This window comes from Dipteris shenzhenensis, chromosome 12, assembly GCF_047967505.1.
Source record: "Dipteris shenzhenensis isolate YYH24624 ecotype China chromosome 12, Dip_SZ_1.0, whole genome shotgun sequence".
NCBI classification, from domain to species: Eukaryota; Viridiplantae; Streptophyta; class Polypodiopsida; order Gleicheniales; family Dipteridaceae; genus Dipteris; species Dipteris shenzhenensis.
The window spans coordinates 55,906,135-55,933,455 of NC_141607.1; the positions used below are offsets into that span (position 1 = coordinate 55,906,135).

The following is a 27,321-nucleotide window of genomic DNA, read 5'->3' on the forward strand; positions in this document are numbered from 1 at the left end:
AATTTCAAAATTTAATGAGGCAATTACCGATGCCAGAAAAGCACCCTAGTAAGTTGCCATGCCGATATGGCTTGGATGACTTGGATGACCTTCCAACATGCCTCCAAGTCCCACACACTAGCCATGTCTACTAAGACAACCAGTTCTAGGACAACAACCTTGAAAGGACCATGGGCACTATGTAAGCAGATACCTAGGCAATGATGACAACAATGCCCAACACTTATGCCAAGCCTACAATCGAAGCATTGTTATTGCTAGTATTTGACCCTCGCCACTTCCCAATTGTGCCTGGCCCCCCATCCTTTCCATCAAGCTCCTCCTCTCCAAGAATGTGGGTTGGCACTGCCACATAAACTTCTCCTTGGCCTCACCTCCATGTAGCCAAGCCACTCCCCCTTGCCAAGCATGTTTTGCCTTCAACCCTTTCTGCCCTAACGAATATTTTATGAGCTATTCCTAGCAAGGAGGATTTTCAAGTTTCATATCATACTATGGACTTGGCCTTGGTAGCGGCTTGTGGTGGAGAAGAATCAACTCCACGCTATCACATGTACTAACCCTTGGCTTGAGTAATTCCCATGGAGTGTCTGCTTGGTAGACGTTTCCCTTTATGACCATGCCAACCACAAATTTGATGGCCATAAAGGAGTATAAGGCTGAGCAACAAGCAATCATACCTAGAGTTGGGTGAGAGCTTCCTAAGCCCAACATTAAAACCCTGCCCATTTATTATGCCCAACATCCCCACCTCATGGAATAGCTCTTGGCAGTTGACACACCTTACTCGAGGTTTATAGGAGTCCAATCACAAAGTGGACCAAGCCACAGGTGCAGCACATATGGTACAATACAAATTTGTGCACCTAGGCATTTTGGATCCCAAATTAGTGTAACAGATTGAGCAATCGAAAGAAGGATGGCACTTGTACCCATATGAGGTTCTTGTGGGAATTAATGCACTCTACCGTTGGCCTCTACCAACAGCACCAGCAGGTGACAGGGACCCGATTAGGCCATATTTTTGCAAGACCCAACGAATGCTACATTCACTTCAAGCCATGCAGGTAGATCAATCATTGAATATAGTTTGTAGATGTTCATAGGTAGATTTTAGAATGCAATCAATACAAGCACCAAGTCTAGATAGTTCTTTGTTTATTTAAGTGAGAACTCAAAGTAGATCAGGTTCCAAATAGTTATTTGGATAGAGCCTTAGACAAACTATCAAGCTAGTGTTGGTGAAGGTAGAGATAGGTTAGTGCCTTGAGTTAAGGCGAGTGTGTGAGGATTGCTGCACCAACACATTGTTGCACAAGCAATTCCTTGTAGTTGTGTCGGTTGTTTTTAATGTGAACCGAGCCCTTTTCTCTACGATAATACAAGTGGTTGGCTATGATAGCTAATGTAAAATAGTTTTGTATACATGCATGTGCTTGCAGCATACCCAACTCATAATATATTGATCTCTCCCATCCCCAAGCTACTAGCTATACAATATTCCAAATCTACAAATCTAATTGTGTACTCACATTTGCTATCACCAAGTGGCCTTTCCAGCCCATAAACACCTCTTCTCCTATATTCCAATGCTAGTTTCAACAATTAGCACTGTCATCACTACTACAGATGGAGTCATCATTGTCATCCTTAAAAATTAAATTAGAGCCACACACACATTTCGTTGGGATGGCACGAAATTATTGTTACTTTTCAAAGAATTCGAGGCATACTAGAATCGTTGTTATAGGTACACTCTAAGTATATTTGATCAACTATGGTAATTGGTAACCTCATAAGTTGTATTCTATGTTGTTGTAAGACGAAAGAACATGCTAGTTCCGTACACAAACATGATAGTTGTTTTGAAATATAAAATATCATAGACTATGCAAAATAGGTTTATATACACGCATATGCTTGCAGCATACCCAACTCATAACATATTGATCTCCCCCATCCCTGACCTACTAGCTATACGATATTCCAAATTTACAAATCTAATCATGTACTCATATTTGCTATCAATGAGTGTCCTTCCCAACCCATAAACCTCTCCAGTCTTGTTACCAGTAGTATCTATCGGGGGGTGGGGGGGGGGTTTGTGGGTTGTTGCAACTCTTGCTTCTCATGCTCATCATGATGCAGCAACAGCTATGGTGTCATTCGAATTGTGTCATTATGCTTGAGCAAGAAGAAGAGCTAGATGTAGTTTTGAAGATGAGCAAACATCTCAGAAATTGGACTTCAAGCCAAGATGAACACCAATCGAGGAGACATCCGTGGAAAAGGGGAAATTTGGGCTGTCCTACTCGAAAATTGTGCTCCATTGTTTGAAGGAAGGTGATGAAGTGATGGTGGTAGTCAGAGTTGCCAAAAGGGCGATGCGAGGGCGTGACAAGAGTAATACTCCACCAATAAAACAAAGATAACCAATTGATCCAAACCGCCTAGAGGGGAACAACACGTGGCCACAAGCCAATCGCGGGACACCACGAATTTCCAAATATTTAAATACCTAATTTCGACTTTCATTCCTAAGCAAAAAATTGGATCTATCCTTAAATAGAGCACGCAAGATTCTCATTTTGTTGAAGCATGAATATTATGTAAATGGCGGCGAGCACCGGCTGTGACCGTTTGCGTCTACGGACACGAGTCATGATCCCATATATTTAGCCCTTCTCTCAAAAAGTACAAATCCCCCCGCACGACATACCCATTCTCCGTCACCTGCTTGGCTTCTTTGTTTCTTCGCGCATATCCATCCATCACTGCTTCCTTTGCATATCCATTTAGAGATGTCGACCACCGAGTTCAATGGAGACACCACCGCTCCTTTCTTCGGCTTCATCGGAGCTGCAGCAGCCCTCGTTTTCTCTTGTATGTCACTTTCTCCTCCGTCTTATTTTTGCCCGAGCTCACGGTAGCGATTGACCGGTTTTTCACTGACCCGTCGAATCAAGGGGAATTTCCCCGTGTAGGTCAACTTACATTGCGTCGGTCCGTGGTCTGGTTGAAAACCGTGCTTCTGTCCGTTTGGCCTTTTCTCCTTTGAAAAGTTAGGTTTGCCAAGTCCTTTTCACAATATAAGCACGCTGTAGCATTTTGCACTGTCAGCCTACTAGATCTACGAAGTCAATGCCTCTTTTCCGCTGTAGCTGCTTTGCGCGTGACCCTATACTTACGATATTATTGCTGACCGCCGGCTCACCACGCCTTTTTCATTGAATAGGTTCTGTTCGAGGGTCGGGTTTGTAAATCGACATATCAAATGTGTCGTGGGCTGGGTTTGTTGGTTTGTGTTCACGTGGTGTAGTTCTTAAAATTCGGGCTTGACCTGCCCTCTAGACTGTCGTTCAAGTGGGGGTTAGGTCTTACTATATAAGAGCTCACAAATTTGAGCCGTTGTTTATCTTGTCTGCAGCTGTTAAGGTATTTCAGTGTATCTTTTACGTACAAAAGCAAGAATGATTTATCCATGAAAAAACCATTTGTACCTTCTCTTGAAGAAGAATGGGTTCCCCCCTTTTTTTTCCTTGGTTGGGAGGATTGGTGCATTGCTGCAACTCTTTTTGAGATTCACGTTGGAGATAGTAAAAAAAGTTGTTTGCCAAAAACAAAGATAGCGAATCAGTCTGATGCTCGTGTTGAGTACTTTGTATTTCAGATCAAGGTCTATCTATCACACCTTCTGTTTTCATGGCTTCTTCATCAACCTGCGTTCTTGTATAATAGTATGATGTGGCTTCCCTGTCCTTCATTCACTTGCCATCTTAAATCTGCTGCTTGCAACTTTGTGGTGAACAGTTGTTTCAGCCAGTGCAAAGGCTTGTCACACATGTATAAACTGCGTTCACTTTTTTTGGAATTGTGTTTGTTGTAATTATCATCAACAATGCAAGGAAAGATATAAAACAAGATGGGCTTGCAATTGCGTATTTTTTGAAGAAAGAGTGGTTCATATGGTTCTGTTCTGTCTTGCTTTTTGGCTTCCACGCCAATTGAAACTAGTTTGGTTGCGTATTTTCGTCTTGGTACCATCTCTCTCTCAATGCCTTGAGGATCTAGATTGGGCAATTCCAAGTGGCCACTTAATACCTATGGTGGAGACGATGAGTAGAGGGCATTCCACTGGAGGGATTATCTAGGAGGTTGAATTATAGGATCACTTTGCATCTAGATTTATGAGATATGTGGATGGCACTATTGTCTATTTACGGGCGGATTTGGACCACTTAGACTTTTTGGCCCATCTTGATCAATGGCATTTGATGACCTTCTTACTCGATGTAGAGATCAACTCATTCGAGTGCAGGGGTGAGACCCAGCTGATCCGTTAGTCTAGTTAGGGAACGATGAAACTTCTTCTATCTAGGAGATCGGAAGTTGAGGCTGTAGGGGAAATGATTTAGGCGAGATCTAGAGAGCACGATACAATAGACCCGCTCTTACGTTGACCCACACATGAGGACTGCATGGATCTCCTCCTTACTCTTTGATTGAGGAGATAGACGATTGAATTGATAGTGGTGCTCGTTAGATGACGAGCTACTTCTCAAAGACCACAGAGGAGAGAGGTTTGGAGATGCTTACTACTAGCAACATCCTATCATTGGCTTCCTTTCTCGATGTCAGCCCATCATATACTCTATCCTCAGTCGATCAATGGGATTGCTTTTGCGTCCACTTGGAAAACACCCACGTCTTCCAATTGAGCCAGAGGGATTAATGCCACATGTTGCTTTGTATTGTGCCACCATGGATGAAAGAGCTATTGAAGGCTGCTTTTTACAGAGTCATGGTACAACTTATTGTGCAATTGTGGTATCACTTACGGCTCCTGTTTCGAACTAAGTGGATTTTGAGATTTTGATTGGGGTGGTAATTGGGACTCAAGACAATTGGGTTACGTTTCATGTCGGCATCTTGCTTTCTAGTGTCTATTCCTTCGATTTGAAGAAAATTGACAAAGAAAACCAATTGCATATGCAATGTCAGGTCGAGTCTCAATCAAGCCGAGCAAACTGCATACCAACCTTTTCATAAACTAGTTGAGATGTATCCTTATTGCTCAACTTGAGTTTGACCTCCATTGGTATTGATGCCTCTTTGTAATTCTCAATATTTTCTCGCTTAGGGACTTAGCGATTGTACTTCTCTTGTAGATAAAGATACTGTCTTGTTTCTACCCACTTCTATCCCAAGGAAGTCCCAGACCTCTCATCTTAATGTCTTCTGCAAGAAGTGACTTGACTTGTAGATCTTCTTTGGTGATTGATTCTTAGTATCAAATTACCCAATATAGGATAACGAGCAAAATAATGCCACTCTTCTAGGAGAGATAGGGGGGTAACTTGTGGAAATTTCTAGGTGTATGAAGTTTGATTGCATTGTTTTGATGCTAAGATTGGTTTGATTTGGCTCCTTTGGAGCGCAATAAACATTTTTAGATAGTATAAGTAGGCTCTACTCCTTGGATTTCTTTTGTGTGTGGTCTCTAGCAAAATTTGGACACACGGTGTGCTCAATCATTCCTACCTGTAGGGCATGAAGATAGGGTTACCGACGATGCCATGGTTGAGAAAGGGTTGGTTGCTATGGCTTCTTAAGAAGGTCCTTTTCAAAGATGGTCTATTAGCTAGTGTGCTACCAGGAATCAAATCTATGTTTGCAGGTGGCAGGCCTGTAAAAATCCATCCTTGAACTTTGCTAGGATCCCTTCTCTCCACAAGTGAGACTATCCTCATTGCTTTCTTTATCCGACTCTCGTACATAAATTGAATAAGAACAAACCGATTTCTTGAATACCTTTTGGGCCTGGATGTGACTCACCCATCGGAATGAGGCTACCTGAAACTGTCGCCTGAATAGTGATGTCTCGTCCTTTGTATGGAATCGTCACCATCTTCTTCTTGTAGTCATAATGGGGTGCATCCTATAGTGTCAAGGCTGTCCCAATGTCATGTCCACATCAGCTATCCTTCCAATGAAGAAGTCCATGTGGTCCTATAATCCCTGATATGTACTCTAAGCTGGCTGCCAACAGGTACAAGGAGATTCCCATATGAATCACATAATGCTCCGATTGCTTTCCTCCCGTGCGATCGGGGACTCTTTTACCTTTGCTGCCTCCTTTTCTCCTGCAAGCCGTCCAGCTCTTCATTCCCTTCCTTTCCATAAGGGGCACCCCGAAAACTTATGTGCTCCGTCATGCCTAATACACAAGCTTCTCTCATATACCTTGCGATGGTCTGTTGATCTAACTGCTTCCAACCAAGTTCTGTCTTTTGTGGTTGATTCGCTTTAAAGCCTCCTCCACGATTGAGATTTGGCTTAGAATTCTCCTTTCCAGTAAAAAATCCTGGTTTGTCCCTTTTCTTTCTAAACAAGCTGTGTTCTATCCCAGCCCGAGGAAACCTTCCTCCCAATTGAAGGCCTTTAGACGGAGGACACTTGCTAGGCAATGGGACATTTTGGCTTATTGAAGATTGTGTGTGTTACTTGTGAACGATTCAATGGATTTATGAGTTATATGTTGTTATGTAGGTTTCTTAGTTTGCCATGTGGTGGTGGCTGTCATTATTCTGTCTCTCACCCCCCCCGGTTAGAAACTCACTGTGCCCACGTGTGAGCCCCCGATTTGAGGCGACAAGGGGCAGTGAGAGGTAGGAGGGCTGGAGAGAGAGAGACTCAGGTCGGCATCATAGGCAACCAGCACACAGGCTGGTTGCAGCCTGCAACAGCAGGTAAAACAGGGCTTTAGGCCTCACATGGAGGCTCCTGCAGCAGAGCAGACTGGCTGCACAGGGCACCCTTATATAGGGGCCTGTGGCAGGCCAAGTCGGCCCAACCAGGGCCACCGACCAGGGCCAGCCCTGGTCGGTTTTCTAGGGCCCATATGGTCGGCCACCAGACAGGGTACCGACCCTGCTGGTCGGTCAACTCAAGGGGCCTGGGCAGTGCCTTTAAAAGGCCCACTCCTCCATTCATTCCAGCATCCAGTGCAAGACTGAAGGCCCCTCTCCAAGGCTGTGTTCAGCACTCAGATCTGGAGCAGTTTGTGAGAGAGAGAGTTCATCAATATTCTCCAGCACTTTGCTGTGTTTTGTACTGCTCCCTTGAAGCTATTTTTCTGCCCACCATCCGGTGGATGAATATACTCTTTCTATCTCTCTCCGTCCATATTTATTTCTGAGTGAGGGTTTGGTGCATCTGTGATCATCTATCTGAGTTGAGTGTGTGTAAGAGTTGGAGAGATCTTGGGTGGAGGTTTGAATGATTCATTTCCTCTTGATTTCTACCAAACCCCCTCCCCCCCCCTCCCCCCCCCCCCCCCTCTTCCCCCTTCTCCCCAAACCAAAAAAAAAAAACTCATTTCTTTCCCTTTTTTGAGAGAAAACGGTGTTTCATTTAAGGGCAAGATATCCCTCATAAAAGTCAAGGAACCATTTCCGAAGGGGAAATTGAGTGTCTTGTTACTCGTTGTTTGTTTTGTATCTGAGTCGTTTGACACGATTTCTACTTTGTTTTGTACTTGCATAGTTTACAACAAGTATTGATTCTCATTGAAATGGAATGGTGCAGGTATGGGTGCGGCATATGGAACTGCAAAAAGTGGTGTTGGTGTGGCCTCTATGGGTGTGATGAGGCCTGAGCTCGTGATGAAGTCAATTGTTCCAGTTGTCATGGCTGGTGTGCTGGGTATTTATGGTCTGATTATTGCTGTGATAATTAGTACTGGAATCAATCCCAAGAGCACAGCATACTACTTGTTTGATGGATATGCCCATCTGTCCTCTGGCCTTGCATGTGGGCTAGCTGGTCTTTCTGCTGGGATGGCCATTGGTATTGTCGGTGATGCTGGTGTCAGGTATTTGCTCGTCCTCTTTTCTGAGATCTTTGTTCATATGTAGTGATACCCTATGCAGAACTATTCCCTCACTGAAGGAAGATCCTTTCTACTTTCTTGAGTGGGAATCTTGTTTCGATCAACATAAGCCGTTTGCTCTAGAGAGTAGGGGATTCTTGACTCGCATGTGTTGTTTGTATTCTTTGTTTGGACACAAGGTAAGGGTGTAAATGTTGCTTGGTAAATGATGCCCAGTGTGATAGGGGTGGAAGATGTCTTCTTGAGACTTCATGCATTGACCTTATGCAATTGTAGATTGACACTAGTAATAGACTGTCATGATGTATGTAGACTTCAAGTCACGTTATGCCACTATGAAGCAACTCTTTTGTACAAAGTAGATCTATGAAACAAATGGCTGCCTTCTTACCTTGAATGCCTGTTTGTTGCCATCGAGCTACCTTATCTGTGTGAACCGTACAAACAAATGTTCCCCATACCTCAGGCCTAACAGGAACCGTTCCGTATAGTTGTACACCTATGGGCTCCTTTCGTTCTTTCCCTAGATGCCCTCATTGTGTACCCTCCTTGCTGTTGATTGGCATAGCTTAGCTGCTGCAATCATCAATGTCCCTAGAGCAAGGGGTCGGCCAGTCTGCTGCAGTCGACTAGGGAGGGGCAAGGGCTATATATAGGTCCCCTTCCTTACCTTTCATTTCATCTTGATGTGGTGTCTCTTGAGCAGGGTTGAGCAGCCCTTGAGCAGTTCTTTATAGCAGAGGTTTCCCCACCGCTTGGGGGTTTGTTTCTCTCATCTCTCTCTCTCCTTTCTTGTTTGGTGTGTGTGAGGTTGGCTCTCTCTCTCTCTCTCCACTCCCATTCATTTCCACTGCACTTCTCACACTGCATGCAAAAGGTTGGCACTAGTTTCAAATTTGATCAGATTACGACAAAGGTCGGTCTCCCTCCCTCACTCCCTCCTAGTAGCAGCTCATCATCAACGAAATGGTTGAAGATCAGGTTGCGAACCCTAAGTCCGTCGCCAAGAAACAAGGGCGTCGTTGCCAAAAGGGGAAAAAAAACGCCGCGAGTCCTAACTGCGCCACTTGTACTTCGAAGCAGTTCGCAAGTTTCAGCTCCAACACCAGTTTTGGATTCGACTTCATTTCAAGTTCGTCCTTAGCCGTTCGTAGGTAGCTCAGCTTGTAGAGCACTTCACTTAGGGTTTGTCCAATCGCAGCAGCAGGTTTACGTTTGAACCTCCACTTTGGGTTGGGCTGAACCTCTAGCCCAGACAGGGGGTTAGTCTCAGCTGGGGGTTTTTCAGATATAGCCAACACAAAGTGGCCTAGCCTCTCTTCGAAGTCCCCCTCAAAATCTCGTTGTACCCCAACAACCCCAACTAGCAAGACTCGAAATGCTACAGTTGCAGCTAGAGCACCATCTCCATATGCACATATATTCTATCGTGGAGGTCTAAAGACACCCATTCTTGGTCAACAGTAACAGCAAGAGGCGAGAGAACCGAAGATGCAATTGGCAGCTATGAGACGGCTAAACTTCAGTTTCTTGAAGCACATGGCAAACAAACAATAATAGATGAGATAATGAAAGCTTGCAAATCTTCTCCCCTTGCTCCTCAATTAGTCTCTACAATTAAAGATCTGGTTCACACCAAAAAAGTACAATTAAGAAAGAAGTTACTGTAGAGGTGGATACAAAGGCAAACAAAATGGATATCCAAGAAGAGATGAAGGAACATGATGCCAAACACTAAAGATTAGAGCAGGAGGACTCCTTGAAGGTTGGTACAAAGAGGAGGACTCCTTTAGTGAAACCTTAGCACATGTCAAAGCAGCCATGCCTAGTTATTGAATGGAAGGTTGATGATGAGGATGATGACGATGACAATGGAGCAACTAATATTCGACACTCCAGAGGACATGCTATCATTACACTCAAATCACGAGATTTACGGATCAAGCTTCTTTGCCAATCATACAAGCTAAAGGGAGTAAGGTTTGGATAGCTGAGGAGCTCACACGAGCTCAATTGAAGAATAAAGCAACAAGAGTTACCTATAAATAAGGCTGCAAGAAAAGATGGAAAATGGACAGTATACTGTGAAGGCATAGCAATTATCAAAGAATTTAAATCAAAACCAAAAGACTCTCAATCTTAAATTGATGTATTGCCGATTAAGTTTTTCATACGATTATTATGTAGGTACTCTATCATAACTGGAGTTGTATCTCGAGGATAGGAGAGTCCCACATGCGCTGAGGATCGCCATCAGACAGTTGCGAGTCTCATCACATCAGCTGAGGATTGAGGCAACGAGAGTTGCAGGCATAGCCAGAGAGAAGAGGGCCTGTAGACTAAGCCCGATGGGGAGGTCGAGACAGAGGAGTACTTTGTATGTGTGTGCCCAGTCTACTATGAGATTGGAGGGTGATATCACTGCCTCTATCAGCTTTGGCCCATGACTGGTCCATTTTCTCGACCAGTTTGTGTTGGGCTCTATCTCATTGAGATGCGACGACACAGCGATATATTGATGCGACAGACCAGAGAGCAACAAGAGGTGATGCCACAGGTCACCGAGATCAACCGAGTACAGACACGTGTTATAGACTTCTATGCATCGCGATGGGAGAGAGGAGCGTGATGAGATGAGAGCATGATGGATTAACAGTGACTCACTGCCATGATGCTGCCAAATGAGAGGCACACTCCACATGCGGCACAGAGAGTGACCAGAGCACGCACGATCGAGGTCCGGTCCCTCCTTAGAGGAGACTGCCACAAACGAGGCTTCACCCTTGACGTAGCCCATTGCTTTCAGGGATCGAGGAGACCACGCCCTCCGCCGCCTCGAGAGACAGCTCGACATACACAGATACGACAGATACGAGAGCTTCTCACGTCCCATCAGAGAGCGACCAGGGTACTTGGATATATGGAGACTGGGCGTGTACTAGGAGCGTTAGCTCTGAGCACCTGATACTATTTGCTGCTTTGCTATTTTGCTCACTAGTTTAGCACTTTAGCTTTCAGCAATGGCCTTAGTGAGCCCTTTGTTTCACCCCAAAGCGGCTTGTATGAGTTACTTTTGGTTTTGTACTTTGTCTCATAGGCCCGCAAGGCCTCATGCTCTCTCTCTCTCTCTCTCTGCCATCCAAAAAAAAGGTTATTTATCCTTTGATCTCAGCAATCCTGTTTATTGAAATCGGCACCGCAGCTCAATCAGATTTACAAGCCACCAGTCCAAATGGGCACAGCCTCGTAGTCTCTTGCCATCTTTAATATAACATACACCTTTGTAAGACTAGAATATATCAAATCATACAACTTAAGATTTTTGTTGGTCTAAAGCCAAATTTCTACAATGGTAGCGAGTATAAATCTTTAATATACAATGAAAGCAATTTCTACAATGAATCTTTAATATATCTTTAATATAAATAGTAAAAGAGCGGCGAATGGCCCGCTATGTAAGTACCAACAAAGCAAGAGTTAAATTGGAATTTGATGTCCCAAGGAAGAAAAATAGTTGTTGCTATAATGAGGCATGAATGTAAACTAGTTTACTAGAGGCATTGGAACCGAGTATTCGATGAAGGTTTTTCAATAATGGGTGGTTGAGTCCCTCTCTCTACACTTGCTCGGTGATAGGATAGAACAATGCATCCTAGGGTGAATCCTCTTCCATTGAAGATTACATCCCTGCTAGCAATGATATTGCTGCTTCGAGATTCCAAATCCTATAGGCCTTGTGATCATCACTATAGCCAAACAAATTTACCTTTAATTGATTTATTATCCAGTTTTCTTCTATTGGCATCAAAGATACAAGCATAAGCCATGCACCTAAATATCCTTGGGTGATCTATTTTACATTTTACACCTATAAAGTGTTTAGTACATCTTTCGTTATGAAGGTACATAGCTATATTGACTGCTTGAGCCCACAAGTAGTTTGGTATCTTACAAGCTTTCAGTATTTGGTTTTCTCTAGAGTGTTGTCGTTAAATGCCCTTCATTTTAAAAAATTAATTCATTTCTGTTGACTCACATTCTCTCCCTTTATCTGATCTAACTTGTGTTAGAAATGAACCCCTACAGACGGTATCCCGCAGCGGAAGACTGATCGAGCGCCCCCACAAATTACACGCAGAAGTGTTTAAATACAGAATCAAATACTGCTTTACTTATGTGTAGTTCACAACCATGAGTGTGTTTGCAAGCCCGTAAAATTTGAATAGATAGTGCTCAAAGAAAGATATAGAATCCACAATGGTATATTTCTGTCAAAAATCAGACGCAATACAAAAGATATGCAGAGCTCACCAAACGCTGGTCCTCCGGTCTTAGCAAACACTCTCCTATTTGCTTGGCACTCCTACATCCCTGAGCCTGCGTGCTCCTGTCTGAGCTATCCACCTTATTGCCCAGGTAGTCAGCCTAGGTGCACAGCCCCTCCAAGCTTAGTCTGCAGCCCTCCAGCACTCTGTTGTCCTCTTGGATGTATGCCCAAAAGAGGCTGATCTGCTGCTCCTTGCTGCTTGTTGCTTGCTGCTCCAAGTGATACCAATGGAGGCCCCAAAGGCCCCCTTTTATACCTGAAATCAGCCGACCAGTCTGCCCCAAACGGACCGATTGGAACTGACGTACCAGCCAATGGAGGCCCAGCCCCTTGCTGGTCTTTAAAATTTTGAGGGCTGGCTGGCCCAGCTTGGCCACATGGCAGCCTGCCACTGGCCCAAGCCTGTCCAGCCCTAAACCACTGTTCTGCAAGGCCATTTCCAAGCCCATAACCTGTCCAAAACTGCCACAATTCTTGTGTTATCTTCCTGCTGCAGATCCGCCTCTGTCTGGATGTCTTCCAGGCCCCTGAATACTTCCTACTGTCAGTACCTACTGACACCGGCAGCCGTACAGCTGCTGACATCATCTGCCACCTCATCGCAACCCATAAATGCTGGAAACGCTGTGCAGTCTGGCCTGCTCCAGTCATGGACAGCCACGTGGTAATTCCGCCTCTGCTCTGCCTTCCAAGAGATGCCCTCTCTGCCAGGTATTCCTCTTTTGTCTGACTGCTGCCCACATGACAGCCACTATGCTGCCCATGTGGCAATCCCTCAACCCCCCCCCCCCCCCCCCCCCCCGGGATGCACTCCTCATTCGGGGGCTCTGACCTATTCTTTTCCAACAACTTGCCAGTCATGGCAAAAAATTTCTTAAAGTACTTAAGCGTCTTAGACTTCTCCTTCAGGAAGTTAGACAGCAAACTTTATCATGCTCCTCAAAGTGAAGACTTATCACCAATTCAGCACATCTTCGTAGAATAATCATTCTATGACTATTAGGAGGTACCTTCTATTTCAAAGGCCCACATAGGTCATAACGTATCAGTTCAAGGATATCATTTTTCCTTGAAACTTTCTTTGCAAACTTTATATGATTGTGCTTTTCCATAATACATCCTTTCCAATTATCTTCTCTTGTTGAAGATGAGACAGATGATTCACAAAACCTTTAATGTTCATGATGACTAGACTACCTTTTGATTAGCCTTCTCCTTTAGTGCTAGCCTTCGTCATGGCTGAGTCTGCCCTTTACCTCCGGAGTGCCGACAGAAACTCAGTACGAAGACTTTGTATAAATGGATGCTCAAGTATGTGTGGGTGTGTGGATTTGTATGTGTGAGAGCATATTTTTATACTATGGTCTACACCCACTGTTGGGCGCTGATGACGTCAGTGGGGATGCCATAGTAGCTAGTCCCTGCTATGCATGATGGAGTTTATGGTTTTCAACCTTGTGAGTGACTATCATGAGATTGAAACTGCACTATGTTGTGTTTTTAGAGGATGAGTTTGGGAATGTTCTTGGATTCATCTAGGTATATATTTGCATGTTTAAGCTGCCAAACCTTTCATGACATAGGATTTCTTTCCAGTTTAATTGAGAGATGTAGGTCTTAAATCGATGTGTGAATTCCTTCTTCCTCAATTCCCTTGGCTATGATTTTGAAATAATTAGCCCCGTCTCAAACGATACATTTCCCTTCATCAAATACTACATCTTTGTTCTGTTAGTATGACACTAACAAATAGAACGTGTTTCTTCAACTTGCCACATACAAAATGTCATGTATGTCCCATATATCCTTGATAAGCTTTTGTATTGGTATATTACCAATATCCTTGATTTGATGAAGTATGAAGTCTCCTAGTACATGGTCATTATCTTTTGCTTTTGTTTTTGGGTGAAATGTCTCCACTCCTACTACAGAGTAAAGTGACTAGAGGACCTCCAAGGTTAATAATCCATGATTCATCAACTTGGCAAGACACCTAAGGCTTTCTTAAAATTACTAGTCTGACACATAGTTACACTAGCGATGTCTTTACGGCTAGGTTTACACCAGCACTTAGCCATATATGTTATTTTTTCTAATGCTAGGGTTGTTTGCCCGTTTGCTAAGGCTTTCTCAAAATTCCTAGTCTGACACATAGCTATATTAGCGATGTCTTTACCACTAGGTTTGCACCCGCACGTAGCCATATTTGTGCTAGGGTTGTTTGCCCGTTTGAGAATTCATCTTATCTTTGTTGGAGAAGCAGCCTTATCCAAGTCCACGAAGGATATTAGGCATGTAAACACACTAGTAAAAAAGAGTAGGCAAAAGGGTGGACGCCAAAGGTCAAAGAGTAGAATCTTGATCAGATGACACAAACAATGATGTAGGCCACATGGATCTGGGAGAGAATCTAGGTAGATAAGGGATGAATCTAGTCCTTTCTAATGTATCGATTTTGTGTATTTAAAGTCTTTTTGTTTTTCTTGAGCATTGTATTGTGTTGATTCCTTCTTTAGATTAGCCACTACAACAATTGTAGCGCTCCCTTTCTCAGTTTATGAGCACATCTGACTCGCATATGTACTAATGCAGCGTTGCCATCTACTTGTTGTGACATATGCTTTATACATGGGCTCTAAGATAGAGCTTATATACATGGGCTCTTAGATAGTCTTCCTGTTGAAAACTGTTAGAAATTACCCAACAGAGGGTACACACAGCGGAAGACTTATAGTAATGCCCAGGAGCTCACACAATGTGTGTGTGGGGTGTGGAATCACAAACTTCTTTACTTAATGTGCGTCACATAGATTAGCAGACTCATCAATAGACAATGAACCAGCCAGATAGAGAAACTACCAAAATATATATTTACGTCCAAAACTATGGACACAATACAAAAGATATAGATCCAGAGTCCCACCAATGGTGTGGTTCTCTGATCTTACCACAAGGTCCTTCTCCTATCAGCCAGTTATCTCTAGACTCAAGTCCGCGTGCTCCACCTCGAGCGTCTGTAGACTTTCCGTCTAGGTGTTCTTCTCCACCTTACTGCCCGTGAATCAGCCTGGGTGGGCAGCCCCTGCCACACTTTGTCTGCAGCACACAGGTCCCCTTGGTCCTCCTGAATGTAGGCTCCAAGATAACTGTTCCATTGCTCCAACCTGCTTGTGAATGGCTGCTCTAGAAGATGATGATCTCAGCACTTTGCTGCCCTAGAAGACAGCCAAGGTCCAGCCTACTCCTGGCTAAGTCTGCAGCACCTGTTGCACTCTCTCACCTCCTGTAGATAGGCCCAGAGAGTAGGCTTCCTGCTGCTCCTTTCTGCCTTGGAACTCCTTTTATAGGCCTAGGGGCCTGTCAAAAAACCGACCAGCCAGCTTCATACTGGCCGACCAGTCTGCTGCTGGTCCAGCCCTTTAAGGGCTCACAAAACTAGGGCCCTTTGGCCCACACTTCTAGGGCCTTTAGCCCTCCAATCAAGGCAGGGGCCCAGCCTATATAAGGCATGCCACTGCCCACTGGCAGCCCCATTTGCTGCTCCACCAGGTCCCAGCCATGTCAGCGCCTGTTCACCCTGCTGCTGCTGGTTCTGCCCTCTGCCAGGCTCTTCTCCAGTTCTGTACAGAGCCGTACACCTTGTAGATGTCAGCGCTTTTTATTCCGGGTTCCTTGTGCTGGCTACTGCTTCGCCTTTTGCTGCTGCAGATCCATCCTACCTCCGGGTACCCTCCATCTCTTTGATTCTTGCCCACAACAGCTCTAGATGTGCTGCCCACATGACAGCCAAGATGCTGTCCATGTGGCAGCCCCATCTTATCACTCAATCCCTTCTGGCTCTTGTCCACATGGCATCCAATCAGATGCCCATGTGACAGACACTCAAACCCTAGGTTCACCCCCCTCACGCTCTCCTCATATGGGGGCTTACAGATGGGGAGGTGACCTTTCCAACAAAAACTACTAGCTAGCCTTACACTGTTGTCTCACAAGTAGTGAACTTATATCCTGGCCGATGTTACCACGTGTGCCAGGCACTAGCGTGTTTTAGTTACAAGATATGCTCTCCTGAACTATTCTACAACTATTGATTTGTAGGTTCTACAAAGCTTGGCTTGAACTGAATCCACCGCTGGCCTTCTTTACAAGTGCAACGAGTGCTTTTTGAATCTTGGAGGTGCGAGTAACCATGGGCGGAATGAAAAGACAATTGCAATAAGTGGTGTAAATGTCAAATGTCAGAGCTTTCATTGCTGCAGCATTCTGTCTTGACGCTGCTCCAAATTGCATTGCTGCTTGAATCCATGGCGGAACTAAGGTACGCTCCGGATTAGTGGACTTAATTTAACATGGATAGGTGGCCTTGGGATTAAGATTGACAAGCTTATGTGGGGCTAAGAGCCATGCCCAATAACCCAAAAAGGGGGAAAAGGGCAGAAGGGGGAAGGAGAAGGGTGTGTGTGTGTGTTGGTGGATTTTCACCTCCCTCCAAAAAAAAGTGTGTGTTGGTTTGGGGGGGCAATAAACTTATTTAGCTAGGTATTTTATCTATGGCAAGATGCTCTTCTATATAAGAGTGGCCAAGGCTATTGTGCGTTAGTTGAGTTGAGCACTCCTCAACTAGATGGTCATGCTTGGATCGTGAGCCAAGATTCTTGTATCTACATGGTAGTGCTATGGGTTCCTATGGATGGTGAGTTTGCCTGCCCAATGATTGTTCATTGCTGGGAAGGAGGGCGACGATAGGAGTGAAGATACACCCAGCTTGGTCAAGAAAAATAGGCAATTCCATGTAGAAGTGGTGCCTCCTGTTTTGGTACTAACTTGAGCAGGAAAACATGGTGATTCCATGATGAATTGGTGCGCCCTGTTGTGGGACAACAGTGTGTCCAAATGATGGGTAAATTTGAGGTGTGGTTGATGGAATTTGACTAGTGGGCTGGTTTGCTTAGTACAAGGTGGACAATTTCTTAGATTGAAGGCATGGACAGAATTTCTGATTGCACGTGATAATTCTGTTGCTTTCCAAGATTTGGAATGATCCAATACCGTTCAGGTTGCTTAGGCAAAAGGGAGGCATTGCTTCTTTTGCTGGAGCTAGTGATTCCTGGTCAGTTTGGGTCAAAATCGCTCGTTTTTACCATGCGAAATTCTTTTAGCAAGGCCTATCAGCTAGATGTTCTAAGCATTTTTTTTCTTGGATGCTCGATTGGGATAGACTAAAATGAAATGATGAAGTCTTCACAAGCCATTGTAGCTTGAATGAAGAGAATGTGGATTTAGTGCTTGCCTTTGTCACAGCTGAGTCTGCCCTTGACCGCTAGAGTGCTGACAGAGACTCAGTACAAAGATCTTTGTATAAATGGATGCTCAAGTATGTGTGGGTTTGTGGGTTTGTATGTGTGAGCATATGTTTATACTATGGTCTATTGGGTGCTGATGACGTCAGTGGGGATGCCATAGTAGCTAGTCTCTGCTATGCATGGAGTATATGGTTTTCAATCTTATGAGTGACTATCTTGAGATTGAAACTGCACACTGTGTTGTATTCTTAGAGGATGAGTTTGGGCATGTTCTTGGATTCATCTCGATATATTATTCTGCCGTATTAGCGGACATGCAATGCAATAAATTCTATCTCAAGTGGTGCGATGCCCTATCAGCTAGATGGTCTAAGCAGAGATACATATTTAAATATATATTATAGTGAGTAATTTAGTAAATAAAAATAAACATAAAGGTAAAAATATAAATCCCAGAGGTTGGAATCAGTGCATTGATTTTTTTAAGTCAGGGAAGATAGTAGCCAGATATAAGCAGTCTTTGTTAGCTTATCATGGAAAACATGTTCTTGACACATGTAGACATGCCATAACATTCATTGAGTGATATTGCTGATGGACTCGAGAGGATATCTTAGGTTCCTGTTGATTATAATATCTCAACCGAACTGAAAGCAGAACTGCCAACCAGTATATAAATATATGAATGTTCTAGCTCACATAGTCAGAAGCTGTGAGTGGACTTTGTACCATGTTACGTTGATTCATCTTCAGAAATGAACTTGAGCTTTTCATTGATGCATCCGTTACATGTTATGTATGTAAGCCTCGCTATATACATATTTTATAGTGTTAGTCTGCCACAAGCTTGGGCTAATTTTTTTTTTCAATAGCTGTGTAACTTAGTAAAAAGCAAATGGATTACAGACATGTAGCTCATCCATGCTGAGATGGAGGGTAAGGCAAAAAACGAGCCATGGTTGTCACATGGTGCTGATTTCAGCTTACGTGCATTCTTATTTCTGCTTTTTGGTGGGTGGGTATGGAGCTAGTGCTCGTTTTCATAATTTTTGTGTTCTTGTTTTTGCAGGGCAAATGCACAGCAACCTAAGCTATTTGTGGGCATGATACTGATTCTGATTTTTGCAGAGGCCCTTGCCCTATATGGGTTAATTGTGGGCATTATCCTCTCTTCTCGTGCTGGTCAGTCGAGGGAATGAGTGGATGCATGATCTTGTCCTCATGAACTAGAAAGGTGACTCGCAAGATTCTCTGGTCTTATGCACAATGCTTACATAGCCTCCATATTGGCTTGTCTTGTAACTCATGAACCGTTTCATCCATTTTTGAAATTTGATTGAGACTTTTTTCGGGGGGGGGGGGGGCAATAACTCAGAGAGATCTAATGTGTCCCTTGTATTATGCTAGAACAGTTTCAGACATTTTAAAGCCCTTCCTCACAAATATCACAATAGTCTTTCTAGTCATGCCATGTCCTTGTGGAACTTAAAAAATGTGCGAAAACATGTCGGACTTGTTTTGTCTTCTACACTCCTTGTTTTATGCATTGGGGATCTTAGAACACTATACAATGAAAGTTTTGTTGAGATGGATGATTGGCAATCTCTCATATCATTAAATGACTCTCGACTTTGGTGGGTGTTAGGCCTTTACAAGTGCCATTTCACACATGGTTTTTGAAATCTCTACATAATGATAGGCATTGTGTTTTGTACAAATGCAATTTGTTAAAAAAATCTAAAATCTCTATTGGTTTCTTTTGTTAGCATTGGCTCACTAGAGATGGTGCTTTAGTAATCAGCTTTGAGGTCGATTTCAAAATTCGTGTGAATTTTTGGGATTTTTTTGAAAATACATGAACTCTAGTTCATTGCAGCTTCAATCCGGTTAATTGGAGGACTTCGAGGTTGCATGGATCCTTGCATGCGCTCTGTGCCTCTCCTTTCCATGCTCTTTGTTCCACGGCTCGCATTTCTTCAAAGCATAATTTCTCTCGCATTTTGCGAATGCTTAGAGCTAGTTGAGGTGTGGAAAAGATTGAGAGCGAGGTCAGAGGCACGGAGTGGATTGTTGTGCAGGACGAGAGCTAGGCGAGAGGAGTGGAGCACAATTTGCAAGGTAACAACACCTTTGTCCCTAGTGTGGGCAAGGTGTTGAGCAAAGCCTAACTTCTTTTTCGTCAGAGCCATTATTGGGATTTTTTTGAAAATACATGAACTTTAGTTTATTGCAGCTTCAATCTAGTTAATTGGAGGACTTCGAGGTTGCCTCTTCGTTCCATGGCTCGCCTTTCTTCAAAGTGAAATTTCTCTCGCATTTTGCAAATGCTTAGAGCTAGCTGAGGCGTGGAACGGATTGAGAGCGAGGTCAGAGGCATGGAGTGGATTGTTGAGCAGGACGAGGGCTAGGCGAGGGGAGTGGAGCACGGTAACAACAAACTACTTCTTTCGTCGTAGCTATTAGTCTGTTGTCAGCACAAGTGCTTAGGGAAGAATGGCTCGGAGTAGGCAAGTCGTAAAATAGGTGAAGTACTTGATGTCATCATTCACCCATAAGACGTGAAGTCCGGTGAAGTCTTTGAACCAGCAGCTATATATAGAGGCTTTTGCCAATACTATCTAGAGAATGACCATGCTTTGACCAAGGACAGATGCAATGACCTTCCTTACCATGCATAACGCTATACATTAGAATATACATCAGAAGCTAAGCATAAGGATAGTTGTGGCAATTATCACAATGGGTTCTCCTTCGGACACTTATGAGCTACTGAGCACCCATCAGAGATCTCATGTCCCACCCTTTGCATTGGTCTCTCGGATGTTCGCGCAGGGTGAGGTCTTCCTGTGCTAAGTACATTGATAATTGTTGAGTTTGATTGCTTCTAGTTAGACTTTGCATATATTTTTGTACGTCATGTTTCCATGCGAAATATGCAAAGAGTTGTATGGTTTTATTAGTTTGTTGCCTCTATGTCTATTTATGCAGTTTGTTGCCTCTATGTTTATATTTATGCGCCATGTTTCTATGCGAAGGTATTTTCAAAGAGAGGTGAAGAGTTGTCTAGTCTTACTAAGTGAAGGGATACTTGTTTTTTGTTACTATAATTGAATGCGCGGGTTGTGACCTCTTTTATTGAATGCGCGGGTTGTGACCTCTTTTATTAAAGCTTGCGAAACAAATGAAAATATGTGCGGCCATATATGTCCATCATTAATTGTAGAGAACAATTGTAAGGGTATTTTGACACTTCCTCATGCAAGGTAGGGCACCCTTCATGCTAATATTAAGGTAAGATCCTTCATGCTAGCATTAAGGCTACGCTAAACCTTAGCTCTCTTTTTAGCAGTCGTGTGTGTGTATTGTAATGGTCTTTGTAGTCACATTGAAGGGTGAAGCAAAGTGGACGGGCTCTCGAGAAGCATAGGGTGGTGCTTTGGAAGTTGTCTTTTGCTTGCGAATAAATTTAATTTGGTGCTAGGATCTAATGATATGTATAAGGTGGTGACTAAAAAAGATGCACTTCTTGGAGAGTGAGATTTGCTCTAGAATGATATGGCCTAGGAATCATGAAATGTAACTTGGCGATTTTTAAACATGCATGGAATGAGAAGGCATTTAAGTTAATGAGGGAAATGTGACATGCCTTCTGTTGTAGTACTTGTCATTGACTGTAGGCTTTTTTGGGTCTTTAGTAAGTTTCAAACTTTGTTCCGTGGGAGTGGTTGCAATCTTGTCATCTGCCATATGAAACTTCTTCAGGAGATTGTCAACATATTTGAGCTGACTCATAAAGGTGCTGTCTGAATCTACGTACAAAAGAGCAATAGTAATGTCTTTCCCTTGAACTTTATAGTGGAGAGTATGATCTGCATTGGATTTCATGTATCCCAGATTAGCAAAATACTTGTCGATTTTGTTGTACCAACTTTTGGGTGCTTGCTTTAAGCCGTAGAGACTTAAGATGGCGAACCTTATTCTTCTTTCCTGGTTCAACATAACTTGTTGGTTGTTGCATGTAGACTTCCTCGTCTATCGCTTCTTGCTTTTCAAATGATATCTTAGAGTAAGTAGATTTCCTTTGCAAAGGCATGAAAGCTTGGCACATCACTATATCCCATGGAATTCTTTCAAAGTGAGTAATGTATTTTTGTGAATTTTGTGATTTGTATTTTGACCATTCCACCCCATAAAAATTATGATGGCATGTTGACGGTACTAGGAACTAGCGTAGATAAAGAGTTCAACATGGGTATGTAAATTTTGGGGTTTTATTGCTTGAGCTTTGAGCCTAAATAGGGACCCCCTGTCAATGAAAAGAGAATATTAATTAATTTGTTTGTATTGGAGGGGGGGGGGGGGGGCATTGATTATGGCAGTGGCATAGTAGGCTTGTGGTTTCTTCCAGAAGCCTTTGAATCCATAACGTTTTGTCGTTGGATAGTATAAAAGGAGGAGGGGGGGCGGTAGAGTGCAGGCAGGGGGCTATGAAGGCCTTTCCAAGACAAGGAGGAAGAGAAGGGGAGCAACGGGAAGAGAGGAGGGGTTGAGCGGAAGGCAAGGGAAAGGGAGAGGAGAGAGAAGTGAGAGGGGGAGGAGGGAGGGAGGAGAAAGAGTGTGAAGGGGGGTTGAGGGAGAGGAGGAGGAGGTAGACAGGGGGAGGAAGCGGGAGGATTGAGAGGAGGAAGGAGGGAGGGGAGGAAGTGTAGGAGGGAAACATGGAGGGAGCGGAGCAGGGAAGGAGAAGGATTAATTTGTGATTAAGGTATAGGTTAATTTACAAAAAGGGAGGGGGGATTAATTATTACGTTTCACGAGTGTGAGCGATTAGGGGGAGCGAAAATAAAGGCTAGATAATTACTTACATTCTTAAAGAATGCGGCATGTATTTCTCTTACTTAGGAATACTCATATAGAGGTGCTTTGTATGGATGAAGTGGTGGTTTCATGATGTGGATTTTGAGAGAAAAGAAAATTCTTGTAGCTTAAGGAATTGTGGTGCCTCCTCTCCCGCGTCCTCTCTCCACTCTTTGCTCTCTTTTAGTTCTCATTCGATTACTAAAGTTCAAGAAAAGCATGTGTTGCAATTGGTATTTACTTTGACGGCTTTGCATTGCGAGGGCAATTTTGGCCATATGAGATTTTGGTGGTTGCATGCCGTGAGAAGAGTATATGTGCATTGAAATGTTGACTTAGATTTGTCCGTGCACCCAATCAAAGATTGTGATACTAAGAACCCATTGTCAAACATTGCCACCATGATTTAAGTAAGCAATCTGGGGCTACAAAATTTGCAACGGATTTAAAGTGTATGTGTATTAATTTGTTTAGAAAGATACATGTATGCTACTTGTGTTTTGAGTATCCTGGCAAGGGTTTGCTTAGATGGCATAAGAAGTTTGTGTATAAGGGATGATTATGGTGCATGTTGGTGCTGTCGTATAAGTTTGATGCATATTCCTTGTACCTTGGAGTATTCTTGAAAGGGTTTGCTCAAATGGTACATTGAATGTGTGTGAAATGTTGACTTGGACTTGTGCATGCACCCAATCAAAGGGAAACAAATGCTTATGATATGGGATTTAAAGTGTATGCGTGTTGATTTGTTTGAAATGAAGCATGTATGCTTCTTGTGCTATGGAGTATCCCTACAAGGATTTGCTCACATGGTATTATACTTTTTTGAGTAAGGAGTGCGTTGGTTAAATATATGTTTCATGTGCTTTGGAGTACTCTTGTGACGGTTTGCTTAGATGGCATATAAAAAGTGTAGGGAATGCGTTTGGTTAAACATATGCGGGCACTTATTCGCGAAGCATTCAAAGCTTGTGCCATCACGAATACACCATGAATTTGGCTTAACCAAGTGAAGTGAGATTAGTTGATTTAACTTATGTTCAAGAACATTATGATATGAATTAATTAAATCACACATAGAATTTTTCCATGGGATTTGTACATGGGAAATTTGTTTGAGTGTGAGTTTGCAATGGCTTTTGATTGGTTGTATGCATGTAATAAGGTGCTAACGTGTAGACATACATGCATTGATCTATGAAATTAAGGAAACAATGCTCATGAAATGATTGTATTGTTTTTTCTTGAAGGGGAAAAGTGTGAAGGCAATCGGATTTACATTATGCATTAATTTATGCTTTGTTTTCTCAGTGACGAGATGGCATTGGTTCAAGCTCAACAACCTTTTGCCAAGTTTAGTCATAACACGGCTTTGGTTCTAACACTTTCTTTGATGGAGGACCTTCCTTCCCTAGGCTACTTGCCTAAGGAAGTGCTTGTGTTTCAAGGAGACAGCGTCAAATGGGCTTTCGAAATAAAGCCATATCTCCATGCGATGGCCATCATTTGTGCTTTGGGAATCATTAGGTGGATGGACGTGCATTATTGTACATGAGTTGGGATGGTCCATATTTGGTGCATTGCCAAAATCTTTTTGTTGGTTATTTGCCCAAAGAAAAGCTTAGGCTCTTCAATGATGTTAGCCACATACCGATTGTAGATTTCTAGGTTAAAGTTGCTTACTCACATTTTCCAAGAAGAATTTTGTTGACAAAGACAAGTGTAGGGAAGCTATTTGTGCTTAGTATGCTTTCATAATATATAAAGTGCAATGTTTTGTACATTGAGAGCATGCTTGTGCAAAATAAATTCGATTTGTTGCTTTATTATGTGATTTCATAGGCAAAAGAGGCTTTCTCTATCGTGCTAGAGCATGATATGGATGTAGGGAACATCGTGACTCTCTCGCAATGCTTCTTGCTTTTTGCCACCAATGTGGGAGGATTTGAAGGGTACTTTGTGTGATTTTTCCCAGTTCTTGCTTGGCCCTGAGGGTATTTGCCAAGTGCTTAGTGAGCACTTCGAGGGGGTGGCACATCTCGTAGTTGAGCACATGGTTCACGGCTACCCTCGATTATGTTACAATCACAAGACCGAGATACTTTTTTTTAAATGTGGAGGGCTTCCGTGGGATACTTTTCTTTGCAAGATGTATATATTGGTGATAGCGGATATGTGTCACCTTGGGGTTGTCAAGACAGTAGATATTAGTGATAAATATGCGAGGTGGGGAGCATTGGATTTTGTGAACACTTAGAATGAGCTTGTACGTGCCAAAGAAAAAGCTTAGGTTTTTCTATGGCACTAGGTATGTGCTTGTGATAGGGTTTCAACATTAGAGCGTGGAATCTTTGTATTTCCTTAGAAATAAGATTCCAAGAAAGGCAATTTTGGAACTATGAGAAGCGGTTATGAGCATTTACAATACTTGATCTTGATTCTTGCAACAAGGATATATATGCTTATGCACTGGATCATTGCCTTTGGTTAAGTTGCTAATGAGGATTGTTTTGGAAATTCGTTGGATTGGTTGAGTATGTGTTGTAATTATGAGTCTTTTTTAAAAATAGTGTCCACATGCTAGTGGTTATTTCTTTGTAGTGTTTGTGGGATCATCTGGGCCGTCCTATATTATTGATGCTATTTTCTTTCTTGGAAAATAAAAGACAAAACAATGGAGGTTCTCTTTCTAAGCATGGTCCTAGTTTATTTGTGTTATTTTGAGGTTTTCTTTAGGATTTTCCTAAGTCTTTGGCACGCATTGTGTAATCCATGTGTAGGTATGGATGCGAAAAATGATACGAGTGAATGGAAGAAGCTATTTATTTATGGTTTTGAAGGCCACACTTTTCTAGCCAGAATACAAGGAGTTATACACTTACATGCAACTAGCTATTTTGTGGGGAAAGCTTCAATGGCATTGGAGAGGCAAAGCTAACAAGTTTAATGAAGGAGGCATTTGTGCAAGTGAAGTACAATGTGCTAGTACGGGTCCTTGCCATCTCGATAAGCCCTTGGAATTCACACCATATCTCAATGGAGGGACATTGCATAGGATGTCTTGTAAAAGACAAGAAGCTGATATGAATTCTAATTTTTATTTGAATGTAGATCCAAGGTAATTTCGATAGGACAAGGAAAACTATGGATTTTATATCACGAATTTCTTTTGCTTTTTGTTTGTACTTACAAGCTCTCCATGAGAAGGGATGGATCCACAATGACTTGCATAGTGGGAAATGTTCTACTAGACTATGCATTCTGCAAGCAAGTGTGGATTGAGATTTGCGATTTGGGGCATGCAATTTGTGCGGAAAATTCCAAGGGAAATCTAGTACCGACATCAAAAGAACATGGGTAGAGATAGAGGGTTTTGTAAGTCTAGTTACTACATAGAGAACAATGTACACTTCTTTGAAGTCCCTCCACACCACGACGAGTGGTGGGTGACTAACATTAAGCTAATCAAACATATTTCACTGGGTATGCTTAGGGCAGATCCTAAGAAGCGGAGGACCCTAGATATTGCATGTCGCTTATTCTTATCATAGAGCATTGATCCTAGTAGTTGCATGTGGCCGATCTAGGAGATTCATTACAACATAGCATTGTTGCAATGTTGACACCTATAATTTTTTACTTGGATAGTACACATTTTGATTTCTATTACACTGTTATTATTTTTAGAGACGTAGTTTCAAGGAATTTATTCCGTGGTTGCTTTTCTTGTGTTTCTTGAATGTACTATGGTCTGGTGTGTGTTAATGTTTACTCTATGCATCTTTTGCCGTGCTTAATTTGAACCTTCTATGTTATAGTACACAATGATTTTATTAGTGCCTTGCAAGAGTCACAATGTCTTAATACTACTACTATATTTCTATTCTTATTAAGGAAATGTTTGTTCTTTGCAATTGCAGATGCTATCGCTAAGTCAAAAGAATTATCCTATTATAGCTCTTGGAAGGATAGAATTGCTAAACATTACTTTGGGAACATGGGAATGCAGAGACACCTGACTTTGGAAACATGAGAATGCAGAGAGACCTTACTTTCTTATGTATGATAATTGCCTTAAGTACTCTGGGAAAGATCATATTATACATAGTCAAGGCACCCCAAAAAGTTTTCTTGGAGGATTTATGAGTGCAAAATGAGTTTACAAAGAGCTTAATAATGACAAGGTTTTAGGCTAAGAGAAAGAATGGCAAAATTGTTGATGCGTTCATTGTTCAACTTGTGTACTACTTAGTGAGTACAATGGCAAAGGATTTACATGAGCTTTGAGACCAATTGAAAAGATAGATTCAAGGGTTAAAAGATCATGGTGTCTCTCATAGGTTATTGAATATTAAAGTAGAATGGTCAGATGGAGGCAGTTGTGCCCAAATCACAATTAAAGAATACATAGAAGCTTTTCTGCATTCTTTAGACTTGTCAATTTCCTAGCCTAGTCAATACGTAGTGGTGTTGCAAAAGTTAGAGCATTTGGGGTTTTTGTATAATTGTGTGAATTATTATATTATTCTTTCATACTACCGACGTTTATGCTTGGATTAAAGCTGCATTGCAAGCAATGCCTTACCTCAACAAAGCAAGTACAACCACACTTTCATATGATGGGTATACTACAAGCATGTAAGCACATGCTACTACAACCTGGTTCGGAGATCCCATATCATGTTCATTGATGTTTGGATACTATTACACGTTTGCTAGTGGTGTCTGGTCATCGCTGCTTGAACGATGGTATAGGTTAGCTAGTGGTGTTGTTCACTTTAGTGTGTGGTTTGCAAGAAGAAATTTCATTCACCAAAATAGAATGTCATTTGCATGGTTTTCTAATGGCATCAAAAGTGTTAACTGGACCACTGAGGTACTAGATTTCATGGGAGTTCAAGAAATGGATTCAATACAATTACATGCTATTGACTCTAAATCAA

The 27,321-nt window shown here is 42.5% G+C and overlaps 1 protein-coding gene across 1 annotated transcript; it reads left to right on the top strand.

Moving 5' to 3' along the window:
* The first annotated feature begins 2,621 nt into the window (after nt 1-2,621).
* Nucleotides 2,622-18,871, top strand: LOC147896431 (V-type proton ATPase 16 kDa proteolipid subunit-like). Its single transcript, XM_087382346.1, has 3 exons — nt 2,622-2,883; nt 7,588-7,873; nt 18,591-18,871. Exons 1-3 carry the CDS (start codon nt 2,802-2,804, stop codon nt 18,718-18,720), a joined length of 498 nt encoding a protein of 165 aa, XP_087238472.1. The 5' UTR covers nt 2,622-2,801; the 3' UTR covers nt 18,721-18,871.
* Nucleotides 18,872-27,321: the final 8,450 nt, after the last annotated feature.